Source organism: Pogoniulus pusillus, chromosome Z (assembly GCF_015220805.1).
Source record: "Pogoniulus pusillus isolate bPogPus1 chromosome Z, bPogPus1.pri, whole genome shotgun sequence".
NCBI classification, from domain to species: domain Eukaryota; kingdom Metazoa; phylum Chordata; class Aves; order Piciformes; family Lybiidae; genus Pogoniulus; species Pogoniulus pusillus.
In genome coordinates this window covers 63,094,398-63,112,376 of record NC_087309.1, presented here as the reverse complement: position 1 = coordinate 63,112,376, position 17,979 = coordinate 63,094,398, and the positions used below count along the sequence as shown (strand labels likewise).

Below are 17,979 nucleotides of genomic sequence, written 5' to 3'. Positions count from 1 at the left end.
TACTCCTATATCTCATAGAAATCTCACAGAAACAACCACCTTGGAAGAGACCCCCAAGATCATCCAGTCCAACCTAGCACCTAGCCCTATCCAGTCAACTAGACCGTGCCACTAAGTGCCTCATCCAGTCTTTTCCTGAACACCTCCAGGGATGGTGACTCCACCACCTCCCTGGGCAGCCCATTCCAATGCCAATCACTCTGTCAAGAACTTCCTCCTAACATCCAGCCTATACTTCCCCCAGCACAACTTGAGACTGTGTCCCCTTGTTCTGTTGCTGGTTGCCTGGGAGAAGAGGCCACCCTCCATCTGGCTACAATGTCCCTTCAGATAGTTGTAGAAGGTAGTTGTAGACAGCAATGAGGTCACCTCTGAGCCTCCTCTTCTCTAGGCTAAACAACCCCAGCTCCCTCAGCCTCTCCTCATAGGGTTTGTGTTCCAGGCTTTGCATCAGCTTTGTCACCCTTCTCTGGATATGTTCCAGCACCTCAACATCTCTCTTGAACTGAGGAGCCCAGAACTGGACAAAGTACCCAAGGTGTGGCCTGACCAGTGAACTGCAAGATTTGGCTCGTGCCAAAAAATAAATTTTTGGTGCCTGTTTCAGAAGAACAATTACCTTACCTTTATGGTTTCACTTAAGACTTGGGTTTTATCTGTTTCTTCACTGAAGTGCAATTCTAATTTATTATTTAACTCCTGCAGCTGTTGTGCCTGTTCATTCAAAAGCAGTTGTGCCTGATGCTCCCGATGTAATGCATTATTTAATTCTTCACATACACTTCCAAAACTCTCATGTGTCATCAATTCCTGGTAAGAAAAATAAATTGTGTTTTATCATGTAATGGTATTCTCTTGTTTTCACATGTGATTTCAAAGTTACACTTACAAACATATCAAATTCTGTACCAAAAGTGTGCTAAAAAAGGAGTAATCCATTTTTTTGACACAGAGACAGTTCACCAAACTCTACACGAAGAGACAACTTCATTCACTGTATTTTTTTTTATTCAGGACATTGTAAACAGTATGCATCCAGCATTCTATTCAAACCAGCTGCCTAGGTTGTAAAGAATCAATATTTAGGAGGAAATACGCAGATAAATGTCACACATTTCAGTGCATATCTTATTACTCCTTATAAATGCCTTTCTGGACTCTATCTCCACTCCCCAAAATGTTCCAGAAAGACATAATATTTCTTCAAAGAAAAGCATCACCTACATCTAAATGAAAATTTAAAAAAAAAAAAAAATCATCTAACTGTCCCAGAACTGTGAAAGAATAAAACCCCTTAACAACAAAACTGAAGATGATACAACAGCCTTGTCCACTGGAGTAAAAACAGCTGGTTTATCAGCTAGGAACAAGAAGAAGAATGCATGTGAAATAATCTATTTAAGTTTTCTGATTGGAAATATTTTATTCGGGACACACCAACTGGTCTCTCAGTTGAGACTCAGGATCAACACTGGGCACAGCTATAGAAAATGCTGCTCACTCTGGGACACAGCTGTTTCAGTTATACTGTGCACCTAAAAAACATGTATAAGTAACCGTTATCATTTGCTTTCTTGGACAGCTCAAGTACGAGTTCAATTCTGAATGCATCCTATAGAAAAAAGGTGCCCGGGGAACCTCCAGCATGCTAAAGCAAGACAAGTTTCTTCCCTTCCAAAAAGGAGTGAAGGCACAGTTTCATAAGTATGACAGGGAACAAACCCACAACCCACAAAATGACATCAATCCCTCAAATACTGTGTCTATTACTTGTTAAATTGTGGTCTCAAGCGGTAAAGGAACCTTTTTGTTGTCCCTTCTCATTCCTGCCAAGCAGTGTTATTTACAGGTTAGTTGAACTCATAGTGTAAATCAATCAGCAACAGCAACAGGTCAGAGGAATTTGGTATGTACATACTACTTTTAATAAAAGCCTTTTTTTTCCCCTTGCCAGAAATTTACTCCTTCAAGAAAACACTAAAATTTGCACTGACTAGTTCATGACATAACTCATACTCAAAGACACAGTAAAATGCCTGTTATACTATTCAGCAATATCCACAGAGTTTAATATACTACATTTATGATTTATTAACTTCTCGTGAACCTACTTATTGGATACCTTCATTCCAGCTGACGTTGTTAAAGTGAAATCTATAAATCCTTTCATGTTATGTAAATCACGTCAACATTTTCAACAGAATAAAACCTGTGTCACTGAAGACCAAACATGTAATTCACACAAGATGCCTCATTCTACAAATCATGGAGAAACTCCATGGGGATGGAGACACTTCTATATTCCTCTGACCTACAGTTTAGTGACATTTATAAGGTATGTTTTCTGGAAAATTCTGTTAATAGAAGATTGATTTTGTACCTGTTTTTCTGAAAGAACACCCCAAAAAAAGTGTAAAAAATAGAATCTCTTATAAGCAGTCTCCTCTAAATCAAATATACTTACGGATTGCTTAAACGTATTTAATTGCTCTTGCAGGATCTGGGCTTTGTCAGCTTCTTTTTTCAACTCACTTAAATTCCATTTGAATTCTGCAAGTTTTAGACGCAGTGAACGGCGTTCCACTTCTGCTGTATGAAGTCTTTGTGTAAATTCAAATACTTGTTTCTTCAAGGATGCTACGCTTTTCTGTGAGTAAACAGAAATAAATTCATGTGCTATGAAATGTGCTATTTTAGCACTAAAATCAATCACATTTAATACCCAAGCAAATTAGCAATGCTGTCATTTTGTCCTCCATCTCTAAAAGACACACACATGTGCAAAAACGTGAACCTGTCTCACCCACTCTACAGAGTTATTGAAAATTTTGTTCTCAATGAAGTAACAAAAAAAAAAAATTGGTGAAAGTTTACTCTTATAAAGCAAAGTTCAAATTTGATAGAACTTTAAAAAGAATTTGTTCCTGGATGCATCAAATCTCTTCTTAAAGTATTCTGACAATGAAAGAAAAGATGTATTGGATGTTGCGAGGAGCAGGGAGGTCATTCTGCCCCTGTACTCTGCACTGGTTAGACCACACCTTGAGTACTGTGTTCAGTTCTGGGCCCCCCAGTTTAGGAAGGACACTGAGATGCTTGAGCATGTCCAGAGAAGGGCAACGAGACTGGTGAGAGGCCTTGAGCACAAGCCCTATGAGGAGAGGCTGAGGGAGCTGGGATTGTTTAGCCTGGAGAAGAGGAGGCTCAGGGGTGACCTCATTGCTGTCTACAACTATCTGAAGGGTGGTTGTGGCCAGGGGGAAGTTGCTCTCTTCTCTCAGGTGGCCAGCGCCAGAACGAGAGGACACAGCCTCAGGCTGCGCCAGGGGAAATTTAGGCTGGAGGTGAGGAGAAAGTTCTTCACTGAGAGAGTCATTGGACACTGGAATGGGCTGCCCGGGGAGGTGGTGGAGTCGCCATCCCTGGGGCTGTTCAAGGCAAGGTTGGACGTGGCACTTGGTGCCATAGTCTAGCCTTGAGCTCTGTGGTAAAGGGTTGGACTTGATGATCTGTGAGGTCTCTTCCAACCTTGGTGATACTGTGATACTGTGATACTGTGACTTCAATGCAAGAGACTCATAAACAATCTGGAACAAAATTAATAGCACTATTAACAAAGCTTCACCATAACTTTCACATTGAGAACCTACTGTTTACATGAAATAGCACTATAAATATGCATACCATAATGGGTAGTCTGTCACACAATCCAGCTTCCAGGGCCAGGGTATTTATTTTATGAAGTCCATAAGCCAGCCTCTGTATCAAGGAGTCTCTCTCCAGACAAATAACACTCCTGCTGTTGTATGGTGGAACAGTCTCCATTATTACATGCAGCTTGTCCATAAGTTTTGAAAAGGAATTCCTGGCTGCGCTTACAAGTAAATGTTCAGACAGCCAGGGCTTTGGATCTTTAAGAAACAAAAAGAATCAAGTAGATTATGAATTTCACGTTTTTCAGTGGAGAAAAAGCAATGACAGCAAACAGCATCTTTAAAATACTCAGAAGGAATTTTCCATTAGAGAGTGAAAGACTGAGCTCACAAGAGCATTTCAGAAAGATTTTGGGACAAAATCCACATTTACTGCACTCTACTCATGTGAATCTTTGGATGGAAGGGTAGACCAGGATTCTAAAGAACAGGATTTGCAACAGAATCATTTTCCATTTGTTTTTATGCTCCTCTCTAGTACTACTATTTCTTAACTCTTTCTTGGGTGCTTTAATTATGTAATTCAGAAAGCATCTAAGACAGACCCAAGCAAACGCAAGCTAAGTCAAGTATGCTGGATGTGAGATCGCACTGTAAATCACTCTATTGCAGTACTTCTAATGCATATTTCTGAGCGTTTCCTGACTCTTCTTCCCTCCCCTCTACAGATGTCTAAATTATTTGCTGTTCAAAATTAGTGATGCTTGGTACCTTAATGCCATACTATTTATATTCAGAGACAAGAGAATATAATTTACCTTATTCCAAGGCAATTAAAATTTTACAGCTACAATTACTTATTTCCCCACAGGATTTTGGTAATCATCCTTCTCATATAATGGACTTAAGGCCCCAGCACACCCAACATGTCCTGCTTACTGCTAGATTCGTCAGGTCTGTAATTAATAATTGTGTTTAATGTTGATAAATAAAATTGTCAGTGCTCCTTCCACTAATTGGTATTCCAGATAACAGTTAATAGGTTTATTTATGCCTTAATAAAAGTCTTGTAATTTAGTTTTCCCTCTGCTAGGCAGGTCTTAATCTGTCATTACTTGTCTTATGATACTATCAGTGTAAGATGACAAGCATGGAAGAGCTTATTTACATTCAGTAGTACAGCAGATCTTCTGTTGCTGCAATGAATTAAAATATTTACTTAAGACTAGAAACAGTAAGGAATAATCATGTCTTTTTTAAGTTAAAGAATTTCTTTTTATACAAGGATAAAGCCAAAGATTCAAAGAAGTCAAAACATGATTATTGATACTCCTAAATTACTATTCTTGTCACAAATAATTTATCCAAGAAGACCTTATTGTGGCCTCTCAAAATCTGGAGGGGGTCTACAGTGAAGTTGGTGAGGGACTTTTCAGGGTGAGGGACAGTGACAGGACTAAAGGGAGTAGCCACAAGCTAGAGGAGGGTAGATTTAGATTTGATATTAGAAAGAAGTTCTTCACCATAAGGGTGGTGAAACACTGGAACAGGCTTCCCAGAGAGGTGGTGGAAGTCTTATCTCTGGAAATTTTTATGGCCACACTGGATGTAGCTCTGGACAATCTGATCTAGTGTCCCTGGCAGGGGGGTTGGCGCTAGATGAGCCTTGAGGTCCCTTCCAACTCTGACATGATTTATGATCCTGTGATTTACATATTGGAGATTAAATTTATCTGTGGTAAAGAAACAAGAAAAAACACGTAAGTCAAATATTCTTTTTTTTTCAGAGTCATTCTCTGCTTGGTTTCAAAATACCATTATAATGATTCCAGTGCTTAACTGGAGCACCATATTTTTGAGTACATGCCCTTAATAACCCTATTTAGTAATATATCTGTCTTTCCTTCATGTGCAATACAGCACTGCTTCTATCCGTCTTTAAAGCTAAAAATCTTATCTGTCTTCACCCTGCACTACTAAAACATCCTCTGAAATTAGGGTACCCCTACTTCTAGAACCTCCAGTTTATTAAAAATAAGTAAGCAATTACAGCAAAGTTTATTGCCTATTACGTTTCAAATATTTTCCTTTGTACTTGTTCTGGAAATTTCTGGAAATTACTATTTTTTTGAGCCAAAGGTTATTGGGCAACATTTGATATCAAGAGCAACAGAATTTAAGTAATACAGAAGCAGTTAGGTCTTGAAAATCACAGAATCTTAGAGGTTGGAAGGGACCTCTAGAGATGATGTCCAACTCCCCTGCCAAGGCAGAATCACCTAGGGTAGTTCACACAGGAATGCTTTCAGGCAGGTTTTGAAAGTCTCCAGAGAAGGAGACTCCACAACCTCTCTGGGCAGCCTGTTCCACTGCGCTGTCAAACTCTTTGTGAAGAAGTGGTTCTCCTCACGTTGAGGTGAAATCTTCTGTGTTCCAGTTTGTAGCTGTTGCTTCTTTTCTTATTGCTGTGGATCACTGAAAAGACACTGGTCCCATCCACTTGACACCCACCTCTCAGATACTTGTAGACATTAAATGACATATAATAAACTATGAAGGAGTCACCAAAATGACTGCGGCCACAACATTCTTGGCATGATTGTTTCAACTCTCAAAATCAAAACTGTGTTGAATGCAGAACTATCAAGTAAACAGAGTCTACCAGAGTTCTCCTGTACTTCAATGCTCGAAAATTACCTGAGGTTTAGGATATTCTAACTAGTCACATCAGCACATAGATGATGCTGTAAAATTTCTCTTGATTCTTTTCCAATTCACTGTTCTTAATCAACACTCTACAGTCAGGAACTGTTCCATTACAAACTGTAAATATTTTGAAGCACAGCTCAGAAAGCTACTGAAAATAAACTGATGAGAAAAGTAAGCACCTGAAACTGAATCCAAACACTTTTAATTCAACAGCTGATTTCTGATACCAGTTTACTATTCAAGCTTCTCAAAAAACATACTGCCTTCTTCCTGTCCTACTATTTCCCATTACTCATAGAAATTATCCTTCCATTTCCTATCCCTGAATTGTTGGGACTTTGGAGCTACCAGGTATCAAAGCACTCAGGATGACAGCAATAAAGAGGAACTAAGGGAGATCAGTCCTCACTGTGATAAAAATTGATAAAATCCTAAAAATGAAAATGATGTAACTACCCTTATTTTTTATCTTTATCTTGTGCTACAGAAACATATTTTCTGTATTACCTGTTTTGTTAACAACATCCTGTAATTCAGTGACAGAACTGATTATTGCAGCAAGGAGGTTAGAACTAGTAAACCATCTGAATGCTTCAACACAGCGAATTTGTTCCTCTCTGCGACCTGTAAAACAGAATTGTAGCTAGCAATAAAATTGAATAACTTAGACAAAGCACACTACTACCTCCATCCCTTTCAGAAATTGACCAAAACTAATTCACAAACTAATTCTTCTTTCAAGGCAATCTAGACTGTGTTAAGCATGCTTACAGAACTACCTCAACAGAGAAGTAGATGGATCTTACAATTTGGGAAACATTGTTTATACCACTTATCCTTACAGAGGGAATCCTGAGCAGGTCTGGTAACAGAAAAGGACAGGAAGAATACACAATCTCTAAAGAAAAATTATAAATCCTATACTAATGTTTTACTTGAATCAGAAAGAAATTTGTTGCATTTTCAGTAGGAAATAAATGTTAAAAGACATTAACAAAGGAAATATATTCCCAAATAATACGTTGATGGCAAATCATTTAAGAAGATATTTAACACAAAGAAGATGCAGTAGCACCTAGTTCTAAAATACGTAATGCAAATGCCAAAAATACCAAGCAGTATGAGTTTATGTCTGTACTCACAATTTTTTCTTTCACTACTTAACACACTCAAGCATTTTCTTTTACAGGAATTTACATTTGCCAAGAAATCCAGAAACTACATTTGTCAAAATGTCACTACATTTGTCTTTACAGTCTAATAATAACATCATTACATTTGTTACTCACTAACCATGTAATCTGACAAAACACTTATCAATGAAGAAAACAATTAGCCTGCTTGACAGATTGCACTTGCCTTTGGATTCTCCTATGCAAACTAGAATTCTAGTGCCACCTTTGAGGTCATCCACCCAGGAGAAGAGGGAACTAGAAGACTTGGCAAACTTTTTAAGCCTGTTAGCTGCCAAAACTGCAATCACAGCTCTTCGGAACACATGAATTTGGCCTTTCAACTTTCTTTTCTTCAGTTGTGCTTCATTTTGATTGTCTTCCTCTACATCAGAGAGAGCATGAACTAGGGTCCTAATCTCTTCATTTGCTAATTCATAAACGTTGACCTGATCCTGCAGAAGATGTCTTTGAGAAGACACAGCACACGATCGGCCATAGAGAGGATATAAGGCACCTGCCAATAGAGCACAGGCTGCCAAGAGAGATGAATGCTCTTTCTGAACCTCTGTTAATGTATTTTTCACAGAAAAAAATTCAAGGGCCAATTTTTCTCGTCTTTTTTCAAGGACATAATTTTTTTCCTTGTTCTTCTCTGCCATTTCTTGATACTCCTGAGATAAGGGATAAAAAAAAATTAAAAAAGTATTAGCCAGAAGATATTTTTTCAAATAACAAAATTGTTTTGACCTAGACAAAAGTTAAAAGAAATTAATATTTATTACAGATTCAAATAACATGTTGAAAGGGGGAAAAAATCATAGTAAAGACTATCAGAGTATTTCTCCTTAGGAAGTTACAGACCCAGATATAAGAAAGCAAATCAATAGTACAAGGAAAATTTGCACAATCTTCAACTACAAAGTGGCTCCATATTTCTGTTGATGATCCACTAGCAGTGTAACAGCTCACAGAAGTTCCAACAGTACCTGGCTGTCTACAATATAGTTTTATGAGCTGGCTTAACGATATGCAATGACAGGCACCAATTGCAGAAAGAACATTGCTTTTTAAAGTGGGAAGGAAAGTTGCTTTAAGAAAGAGGAAAATAGAAGGAAGATCCTGGAAAATTAGCCTAGACAGATTGGCAGCATGTGGGAAAGGGGAAATGAAGCTGATCTCTTAATTATTTTGTAATCAACCCCCTACTTATACATTCACAGATTAATTAGGCCTCATACAAAATTGTGTTTTCAAAAGAACACTGTAAGGTGTTTTTACTTTGACTAGTGTCTTTACAGAATTTTTTAACCTTGCAGAACCTTTTTTTTTTCTTTTTCTCTATACACCCTAAAATAGGGAAAGTAGGAGATTTAAAATCATAAACCAGTGTAGCATAAGAAAGGCATTAACAAAAACAGAGAATACCAGGACTAAAGCTGGGCCATGCAGACTGGTTGCTTTTGATAACATGCAGTTCTTGCACAAGGATCTGGGACCTCTGAGACTTAGACTGGCCTCCTGATTCATGAGTTTTCTGTGATTGGAACAATCACTTGAAGCTACATTTAAACAGGATCCAGTGGTATAAGGAGATAATAAATCTTAGGTGCTGTTCAGAAAGACTCCACAAGCTCAAGTTAAATGCTTATGCTCCCTTCACAATACATGGGCAGAAAAAGGCAAACAAACGGAATGACAAGGCCATATGACAAAGAGAGGGTTACTCTAAGCATCACTGACCTCTCTTGGAGCTATCAGCAATTTTGTTAAAAATGGCATAGACCTGTTCCTGTTCACAGTAGCCAAAAGATAAATGAAATGGTGTCAGACAGCCACATTACTATAGCTCTGTTTGGTGCAGGTCATGCTCCATCCTGCAAGCACAACACTGGATGAAGAAACACGCAGGTATCCCTAAAGTATAGAGATTTCAGGCTTATGGAGAGATGTACCCTACTTAGTCTGGAGTGTCTTTGACCATGTAAATATTTCAGGGGAAGGAAGAATTGGTAGTGTTACTAAAATAGTTTTAGTGATATAAAAGTACAGAAAGTAAAATATTTCATTACAAAATGCTATTTGCAGGCCTCGTATTTCACTTTACCACTCTAAAATTAAGTATGAACATGTCCAATACTTTCAGTGCTGCTGCTTATTTACAGTGCTGTACTATTATAGGGAAAAAAAAAAACTGATAGCATAACTGTGTGGAACTGAAAAGGTAAGCTGAATTTAGAAAACAGTTCCTGGTTTCTGACCATCACAGGTGAAAGATCGATACTAGAACAAAGCACAATCCCTAGAGGGCTGCCAGCTAGCAGTACTAATATTTACTCCTCTGACATTAAACCTTATTGTTAAAAAAATCTTAAGTCTTTTTATGGTTATGTATATATGGTGGTATGGAAAAGTGTGCAAGACTCTCTGACCACAGAAATGTAAAGGTTTTGTGAGAAAATACACCTTGTTTTCACTAGTTAATAACTGGTTTTCACAGAATCGGAGAATCATTACGATTGGGGAAAAAACTCTAAAATCATCAAGCCCAACCACCAACCCAACACTGCCATGGCCACCAAATCATGCCCCAAAGTCTACATGGATTTTGAATACCCACAGGAATGGAACATCATATGTGACTGGCTGCCAACTGGATTTAATTCCATTCATGATTATTCTCTGGACTCAGCAATCCTGGCAGTTTTAACCCAGAGAAGAGTACACCTGTCTAAGCCATGAGCTGCCAGCTTCTCCAGCAGAATGCTGTGGGGTATGGTGTCAAAGGCTTTACTAAAAGTCCACATAGACAATGTCCACAGCCCTTCCCTCATCCACCTGGCAGGTCACCTGGTCACACTCAGAGTAAAGGTTTGTCAAGCAGGACCTGCCTTCCATGAACTTGTGCTGACTAGGCCTGATCTCCTGGTTGTCTTGCATGTGTCATGCGAGTGCACTCAGGATTAATCATTCCATGATCCTTCTCATTACTGAGGTCAGGCTGACAGGCCTGCAGTTACCAAGATCCTCCTTCCAGCACTTTCTTGTAGATGGGCATCATATTGGCAAGCCTCCAGTCATCTGGGACCTTCCATGTTAACCAGGACTGCTGATAGATGATGGAGAGTGGCTTGGCAAGATCTTTTGCCAGCTCCCTCAGCACTCACAGGTGGATTCCATCTGGCCCCATAGTCTTGTGAGTGTCCAGATGGCATAGCAGGTCACTAACCGCTTCCTCCTGGATTATGCTCTCCCTCCCTATCTTCCAGCTCACAGGGCTGAATATACCTTGACTTCAGCAAGGCTTTTGATACTGTCTCCCATAACATTTTCATAGAAAAGCTTGGGAAATGTAGCACAGACAATTGGTCTGCAAGACGGATTGGAAACTGGGATGACAACAGAGCTCAGAGACTTGTGACCAGTGGCACAGAGTCAGCTTGGAGGCCTGTGGCCAGTGGTGTTCCCCAGGGATCAGTACTGGGTCCAGTTTTATTCAGTATCTTTATTAATGACTTGGATGAGGGCACTGAGTGTAGCCTCAGAGGGTTCACTGATGATACAAAACTGAGGGGGTGGCTGACACCCTGTCAGGCTGTGCTGCCATCCAACAAGATCTGGACAGACTGCAGAGCTGGGTGAAGGCAAACCTCATGAAGTTCAATAAGGACAAGTGCAGGGTCCTCCATCTGGGGAGGAATAACAACAGGCACCAGTACAGGTTAGGAGCTGCCCTACTTGAAAGCAGTTTTGTGCAGAAAGACCTTGGAGTCCTGGTGGATGGCAAATTCTGCATGTGCCAGCAATGTGCCTTTGTGGCCAAGAGAGCCAATTAGCATCCTGGGGTGCATCAAGAAAAGTGTGTCCAGCAGGTCTAGGGAGGGTCTTCTCCCTTGCTTCTCTGTCCTTGTGAGACCACATCTGGTGTACTGTGTCCAGTTTTGGGCTCCTAAGTTCAAGAGAGACAGGGACCTGCTGAAGACAGTCCATCAGAGAGCCACAGGAATGATTAGAGGACTTGTGCATTTCCCCTATGGAGAGAGACTGAGAGATCTGGGGCAGTTCAGTCTTGAGAGAAGACTGAGAGATCTCATCAATGTCTATAGATATCTGACAGTTGGGTGTCAAGTGGTTGGGGTCAATCTCTTTTTGGTGGTGCATAGTAATAAGACAAGGTTTGACCTCAACATGAGGAGAAACTTCTTCACAATGAGAGTGATGGAGCACTGGAACAGGCTGCCTAGAGAGGTTGTGGAGTCTCCTTCTCTGGAGACTTTCAAAACCCACCTCGATGAATTCCTGTGTGAACTGTCCTTGGCAATCCTGCTTTGGCCGGGGGGGGGTGCATTCAATCTCTGGAATTCCCTTCCAACCTCTAATGTTCTATGATTCTGTGAATATCCTGAGGATAACTGGTCTGACTATTAAAGACTGAGGCAAAGAAGACATTAAGTACCTCAGCCTTCTCCTCAACCCCAGCCACAGAATCACAGAATCCATTAGGTTGGAAAAGCCCTTTGAGATTATCAAGTCCAACCTACCATCCAACATCACCTAATCAACTAAATGATGACACCAAGAGCCACATGCAGTCTCTTTTTAAAAACCTCCAGGGACAGTGACTCCACCACCTCCCTGGGCAGCCCACTGCAATGCCAGTCACTCTTTCTGTGAAGTACTTCTTCCTAATGTCCATCCGAAACCTGCCCTGGTGTAGCTTAAGGCTGTGTCCCCTCATTCTGTCATTTGTTGCCTGAGAGAAAAGATCAATCCTCACCTGGCTACAACCTCCTTTCAGGTAGTTGTAGAGAGCAAAAAGGTCTCCCCTGAGCTTCCTCTTCTCCAGGCTAAACAACTCCACTTTCCTCAGTCTCTCTCTCTTCATGGGGCTCAAGCTCCAGCCCCCTCACAAGCCTGGTTATCCTTCTCTGGACATGTTCAAGCAACTCAACATCTTTCTTAAATTGGGGAGCCCAGAACTGGACACAGGACTCAAGGTGTGCTCTGGCTAGTGCTGAGTACAGGGGCAGAAGGACTTCCCCTGGTCCTGACGGCCACACTATTCCTGATACAGGCCAGGATGCCTTTGGTCTTCCTGGCCACCTGGGCACACTGTTGGCTCATGTTCAGTCAGCCAGTACCCCCAGGTCTCTCTCTGCCTGGCTGCTTTCCAGCCATTCTGTCCCCAGACAGTAGCACTGCACAGGGTTGTTGTGGCCGAAGTGCAGAACCTGGCACATGGACTTGTTAAAACTCATGGCAGTGGATTGTGCCCATTTGTCCAGTCTGTCAAGGTCTCTCTGCAGAGCCCTCCTACCCTCCAACAGACAGATACATGCTCCTAACTTGGTGTCATCTGCAAACTTACTGATGCTGGACTCAATCTTATTTCTTATTTTTAACCAGGTTGGAAGAGACCTCCAAGATCATCCAGTCCAACCTATCACCCAGCCCCAGCCAATCAACTAGACCATGGCACTGAGTGCCTCATCCAGTCTTTTCTTGAACACCCCCAGGGACGGTGCCTCCACCACCTCCCTGGGCAGCCCATTCCAATGCCAATCACTCTCTCTGTCAAGAACTTCTTCCTAATATCCAGCCTATACCTACCCTGGCACAACTTGAGACTGTGTCCCCTTGTTCTATTGCTGGTTACCTGGGAGAAGAGGCCACCCCCCACCTGGCTACAATGCCCCTTCAGGTAGTTGTAGACAGTAATAAGATCACCCCTGAGCCTCCTCTTCTCCAGGCTAAACAGGCCCAGCTCCCTCAACCTCTCCTCATAGGATTTGTGCTCCAGGCCCCTCACCAGCTTTGTTGCCCTTCTCTGGACATGTTCCAGCACCTCAACATCTTTCTTGAATTGAGGGGCCCAGAACTGGACACAGTACTCAAGGTGTGGCCTGACCAGTGCTGAGTACAGGGGAAGAATAACCTCCCTTGTCCTACTGGCCACACTGTTCCTGATGCAGGCCAGGATGCCATTGGCTCTCTTGGCCACCTGGGCACACTGCTGCCTCATCTTCAGCCTACTATCTATCAGTACCCCCAGGTCCCTTTCCTCCTGGCTGCTCTCCAGCCACTCTGTCCCCAGCCTATAGCACTGCTTGGGGTTATTGTGGCCAAAGTGCAGAACCCTGCACTTGGCCTTGTTAAATCTCATCCCATTGGCCTCTGCCCACCCATCCAGCCTGTCCAGGTCCCTCTGCAGGGCTCTCCTACCTTCCAACAGATCAACACCTGCTCCTAGCTTGGTGTCATCTGCAAACTTACTGATGCTGGACTCAATGCCCTCGTCCAGGTCATCAATAAAGATATTGAACAGGACTGGGCCCAGCACTGATCCTTGGGGAACACCACTAGTGACTGCCTGCCAACTGGATGTGGCACCATTCACCACCACTCTCTGAGCTCTGCCGTTCAGCCAGTTCTTGATCCAGCACAGAGTGAATCTGTCCAAGCCATGAGCTGCCAGCTTGGCTAGGAGCTTCTTGTGGCAGACAGTGTCAAAGGCTTTGCTGCAGTCCAAGTAGACTACATCCACAGCCTGCCCCACATTCACCAGGTAGGTAATCTGATCATAAAAGGAGATCAGGTTGGTGAGACAGGACCTGCCCTTCCTAAACCCATGCCGGCTGGGCCTGATCCCTTGGCCATCCTGTAGGTGCTTTGTGATGGCACCCAAGATGACCTGTTCCATGACCTTGCCTGGCACTGAGGTCAGGCCCACAGGTCTTTAGTTTTCTGGCTCCTCCTTACGACCCTTCTTGTGAATGGGTATCACATTGGCCAGCTTCCAGTCTTCAGGGACCTCTCCAGTGAGCCAGGACTGCTGATAAATGATGGAGAGTGGCTTGGCCAGCTGAGCTGCCAGCTCTCTCAGCACCCTAGGGTGGATCCCATCCAATTCCATGGACTTGTGAGGATCCAAATGACGCAGCAGGTCCCTTACTGCTTCCTCATGGATTAGAGTGGGACTGTACTGGTCCCTGACTCCATCCACCACTTCAAGGAGTGCAGCTGTCCTGGAGACAACCTGTCCAACTAGTGAAGGTTGAGGCAAAGAAGGTGTTAAGCACCTCTGCCTTTTCCTCATCCTTTGTCACTATGTTCCCCTCTCTATCTAACAAGGACTGGAGGTTGTCCTTGGCCCTTCTCTTGCCATTCATATATTTAAAGAAACACTTTTTATTTTCCTTGGCAGCCGTGGCCAGCCTGAGCTCCAAGTGGGCTTTTGCCTCTCTAATTTTTCCTCTACAAGACCTAGCAACCTCCTTGAACTTCTCCTGGGACACCTCCCCTCTTTTCCAAAGGTGATACACTCTCTTTTTAATCTTCAATTCCTTCAGCAGCTCCCTGCCCATCCAGCCTGGCTGCCTCCCTCGTCGGCTCATCTTCCGGCTCAGTGGCACTGCCTGCTCCTGTGCCTGCAGGAGTTCTTTCTTGAAGCAGCTCCAACCTTCCTGGACCCCTTTGTTTTCAAGGGCTTTTCCCAAAGAACTTTCTGAGTTAGTTCCTTAAATAGGCTGAAGTCTGCCCTTCGGAAGTCCAGTGTGGAGGTTCTGTTGATGCCCCTCCTGGTTTCTCCATGTATTGAAAACTCTATATAATTTCATGGTCACTGGACCCCAGGCAGCCTCCAACCACCACATCCCCTACCAGCCCCCCTCTATTTGTGAGCAGCAGGTCAAGCAGGGCTGCCCCCCTGGTAGGCTCACATAACAGCTGGGATAGGAAGTTGTCTTCCACACATTGCAGAAACCTTCTAGACTGCTTCTTCTCTGCAGTGTTTAAGTCCCAGCAAATGTCTGGTAGGTTAAAGTCGCCCACCAGAACAAGGGCAGGTGATCTTGAGGCAGCCTCCAGTTGCTTAAAGAGTAATAAATCAACCTCTTCTTCCTGGTTGGGTGGTCTGTAACAGACTCCAACCAGGATATCAGCCTTGTTGGCCTTCACCTTAAGTCTCACCCATAATGACTCAACTTGATCATCCTTGATTTCTACCTCCATGACATCCAGAGTATCCCTAACATACAGAGCCACTCCCCCACCTTTTCTCCCTTGCCTGTCTCTCCTGAAGAGTCTGTAGCCATTGATTACAGCACTCCAATCATGTGAGCCATCCCACCACGTTTCAGTGATGGGGACAATATCATAGTTTTCCTCCAGCACCAGAGCTTCCAGCTCCTCTTGTTTGTTACCCATACTGCGTGCATTAGTGTACATGCACTTCAGCTGGGCTGCTGCTTTTACCCCCTAGCTCTAGCCTACCATCCTCAATTCCCTTTGATTTATCTCTGGTGCTGTCATGTTTAACCCCCTCCCCCTTCCATTCTAGTTTAAAGCCCTCTCAATAAGCCCAGCCAGCTTATGTGCCAGGGTCCTTCTCCCCTTCTGTGTCAGTTGTATCCCACCTGTTGCTTGCAGACCTGTGGCAAGATGAAGTTCCCCAAGATCAAAGAATCCAAAGTTATGTTGGAGGCACCAATCTCTGAGCCACTTGTTCATCAAATACACTTTTCTATTCCTCTCTGCTAAAATAGATGTTCTAGAATGATGAGACCCACAATGAAACAAGCTCTATAATGAAATACAAAATGCTATAAAATTAAATTCCACTTACACTGATTGTATGTATCCTATGAAACGTAATTCATAGAGACTGTTACAATAATTACATTTAAATATTGCATCCTGTATCTTTACATAAAGAATGGCATTCAGTAATACCTAGAACACTCATCAAAGACTTTGTGTAACTTGTGGTACATTTTCTCATTTCTATGGAAATAAGGCTACAACATTCATCTGTGGGCAGGTCTGAATCAACAGAGCAGTGACCTTGCAGGTAAATGCCCAGCTGGCTCAAAATGTGAAAGGCAAAAGACAGTCAAGTCTCATGAAAATCATGCAATCAGAGAGCAGACATGCATGGACCCTAAGGACTCCAAAAAAAGGAAGGCTTGCAGGTTCAAAGTCAGCCACAAATTAGAAATCTAGAAGAAATTAGACTGTCTTCTGCCCAGACTGACACTGGAACTGGGACATGGGAACAAAAAAAAAAAAAAAAAAAAAAGAGATAAGGTTTTGTTGAACCATCTAAGTGTATACAGACATTGTGCTGTCTAGATTACAGCACTAGCAGTTGGTACTCCAATGTTACCTAACCTGCATTAGAAAATACACCTAGATGTTTCTAAGGGAAAGTGGTTCTGAAACCCAGTAGTCCTGTACAAAGCTTTGACAGATAAAGTCTTTTGCACAAGACATGCCTAAAAGCAATTCCAGAAAAGAGAATCATGTTTGCAGTGCATGCTCTGCTTGCTGACTACACACTTCAGCGGAGAAGGCAAGCATGTTCAGGACAATCCTGAAGACAGGTGCAACACTGCACAGCACCAATTCTCCACAATATACTAAAGTTCTCTAAGAGGTGACTCAGACATTGCTTTTGTGACAAAAGCACAGGAAGAACAAATTTAAATTGTGTAGCTCCATTTTAAGAAGGAAAAGTAATTTTTAAAACTAAGCTTCCAGGTAAGATCATGGAGCAGGTCTTCCTAGTAACTGTGCTAAGGTGCGTGAAAAATAATAGCTATTGATGACAGCCAACATAGCTTCACAAACTGCCAACTGTGCCTGACAAATCTGGTGACCTTCTACAACAGAGTTACAGCTCTGATAGATACAGCAAGAGCAACTAATGTAATCTACTCGGACTTATGCAAGGCTCAGTAAGACCATGGAGCAGATCCTCCTGGAGGCACTACTGAAACAGAAGAATAGTGAGGAGGTGATTTGTTCACCAAGGGCAAATCCTGCCTGACAAACCTGGCGGCCTTCTATGAACAGGTCACAACATTCATAGGTGAGGGATGAGCAACTGATGTCATTTACTTGGACCTGAGCAAGGCCTTTGACACTGTCCCACACCACATCCTGGTCTCCAAGCTGGTGAAACAAAGGTTGATGGGTGGACCACTAGATGGATAAAGAACTGGCTTGATGGCTGCACCCAAAGAGTGGCTGTCAATGTGTCCATGTCCAAGTGGAGGCCAGTGACAAGTGGAGGCCCTCAGGGATCAGTCCTGGGACCAGTCTTGTTCAACGTCTTTGTTGGTGACATGGACAGTGGCACTGAGTGCAACCTCAGCTAGTTTGCTGATGACACCAAGCTGTGTGGTGCAGCAGACATGCTGGAGGGAAGGGCAATCCCAAGCACAAATCCAGGCTGCGCAGTGACTGGCTGGAAAGCAGCCCTGAGGAGAGGGACTTGAGGGTGCTGGTGGACAAGAAGCTCATCTTGAGCCAGCAGTGTGCACTTGCAGCCCAGAAAACCAATCAGATCCTGGGCTGGATCAGAACTGCAGCCAGCAGGTCAAGGGAGGTGATTCTCCCCTTCTACTCCTCTCTGGTGAGACACCACCTGCAGTATTGCATCCAGT

General features: G+C 42.8%; 1 protein-coding gene across 1 annotated transcript in view; it reads right to left on the bottom strand.

Annotated features, from left to right (window-relative positions):
• Positions 1-17,979, bottom strand: part of CCDC171 (coiled-coil domain containing 171) — a 201,129-nt gene that overhangs the window by 103,799 nt on the left and 79,351 nt on the right. Inside the window, exons 17-21 of the mRNA XM_064176335.1 lie at positions 7,722-8,208; positions 6,870-6,986; positions 3,685-3,911; positions 2,465-2,647; positions 625-810 (exon numbers count right to left, since the gene is read on the bottom strand). Coding sequence (XP_064032405.1) covers positions 625-810; positions 2,465-2,647; positions 3,685-3,911; positions 6,870-6,986; positions 7,722-8,208 — 1,200 coding nt within the window. The remainder of the gene's footprint in view (positions 1-624; positions 811-2,464; positions 2,648-3,684; positions 3,912-6,869; positions 6,987-7,721; positions 8,209-17,979) is intronic.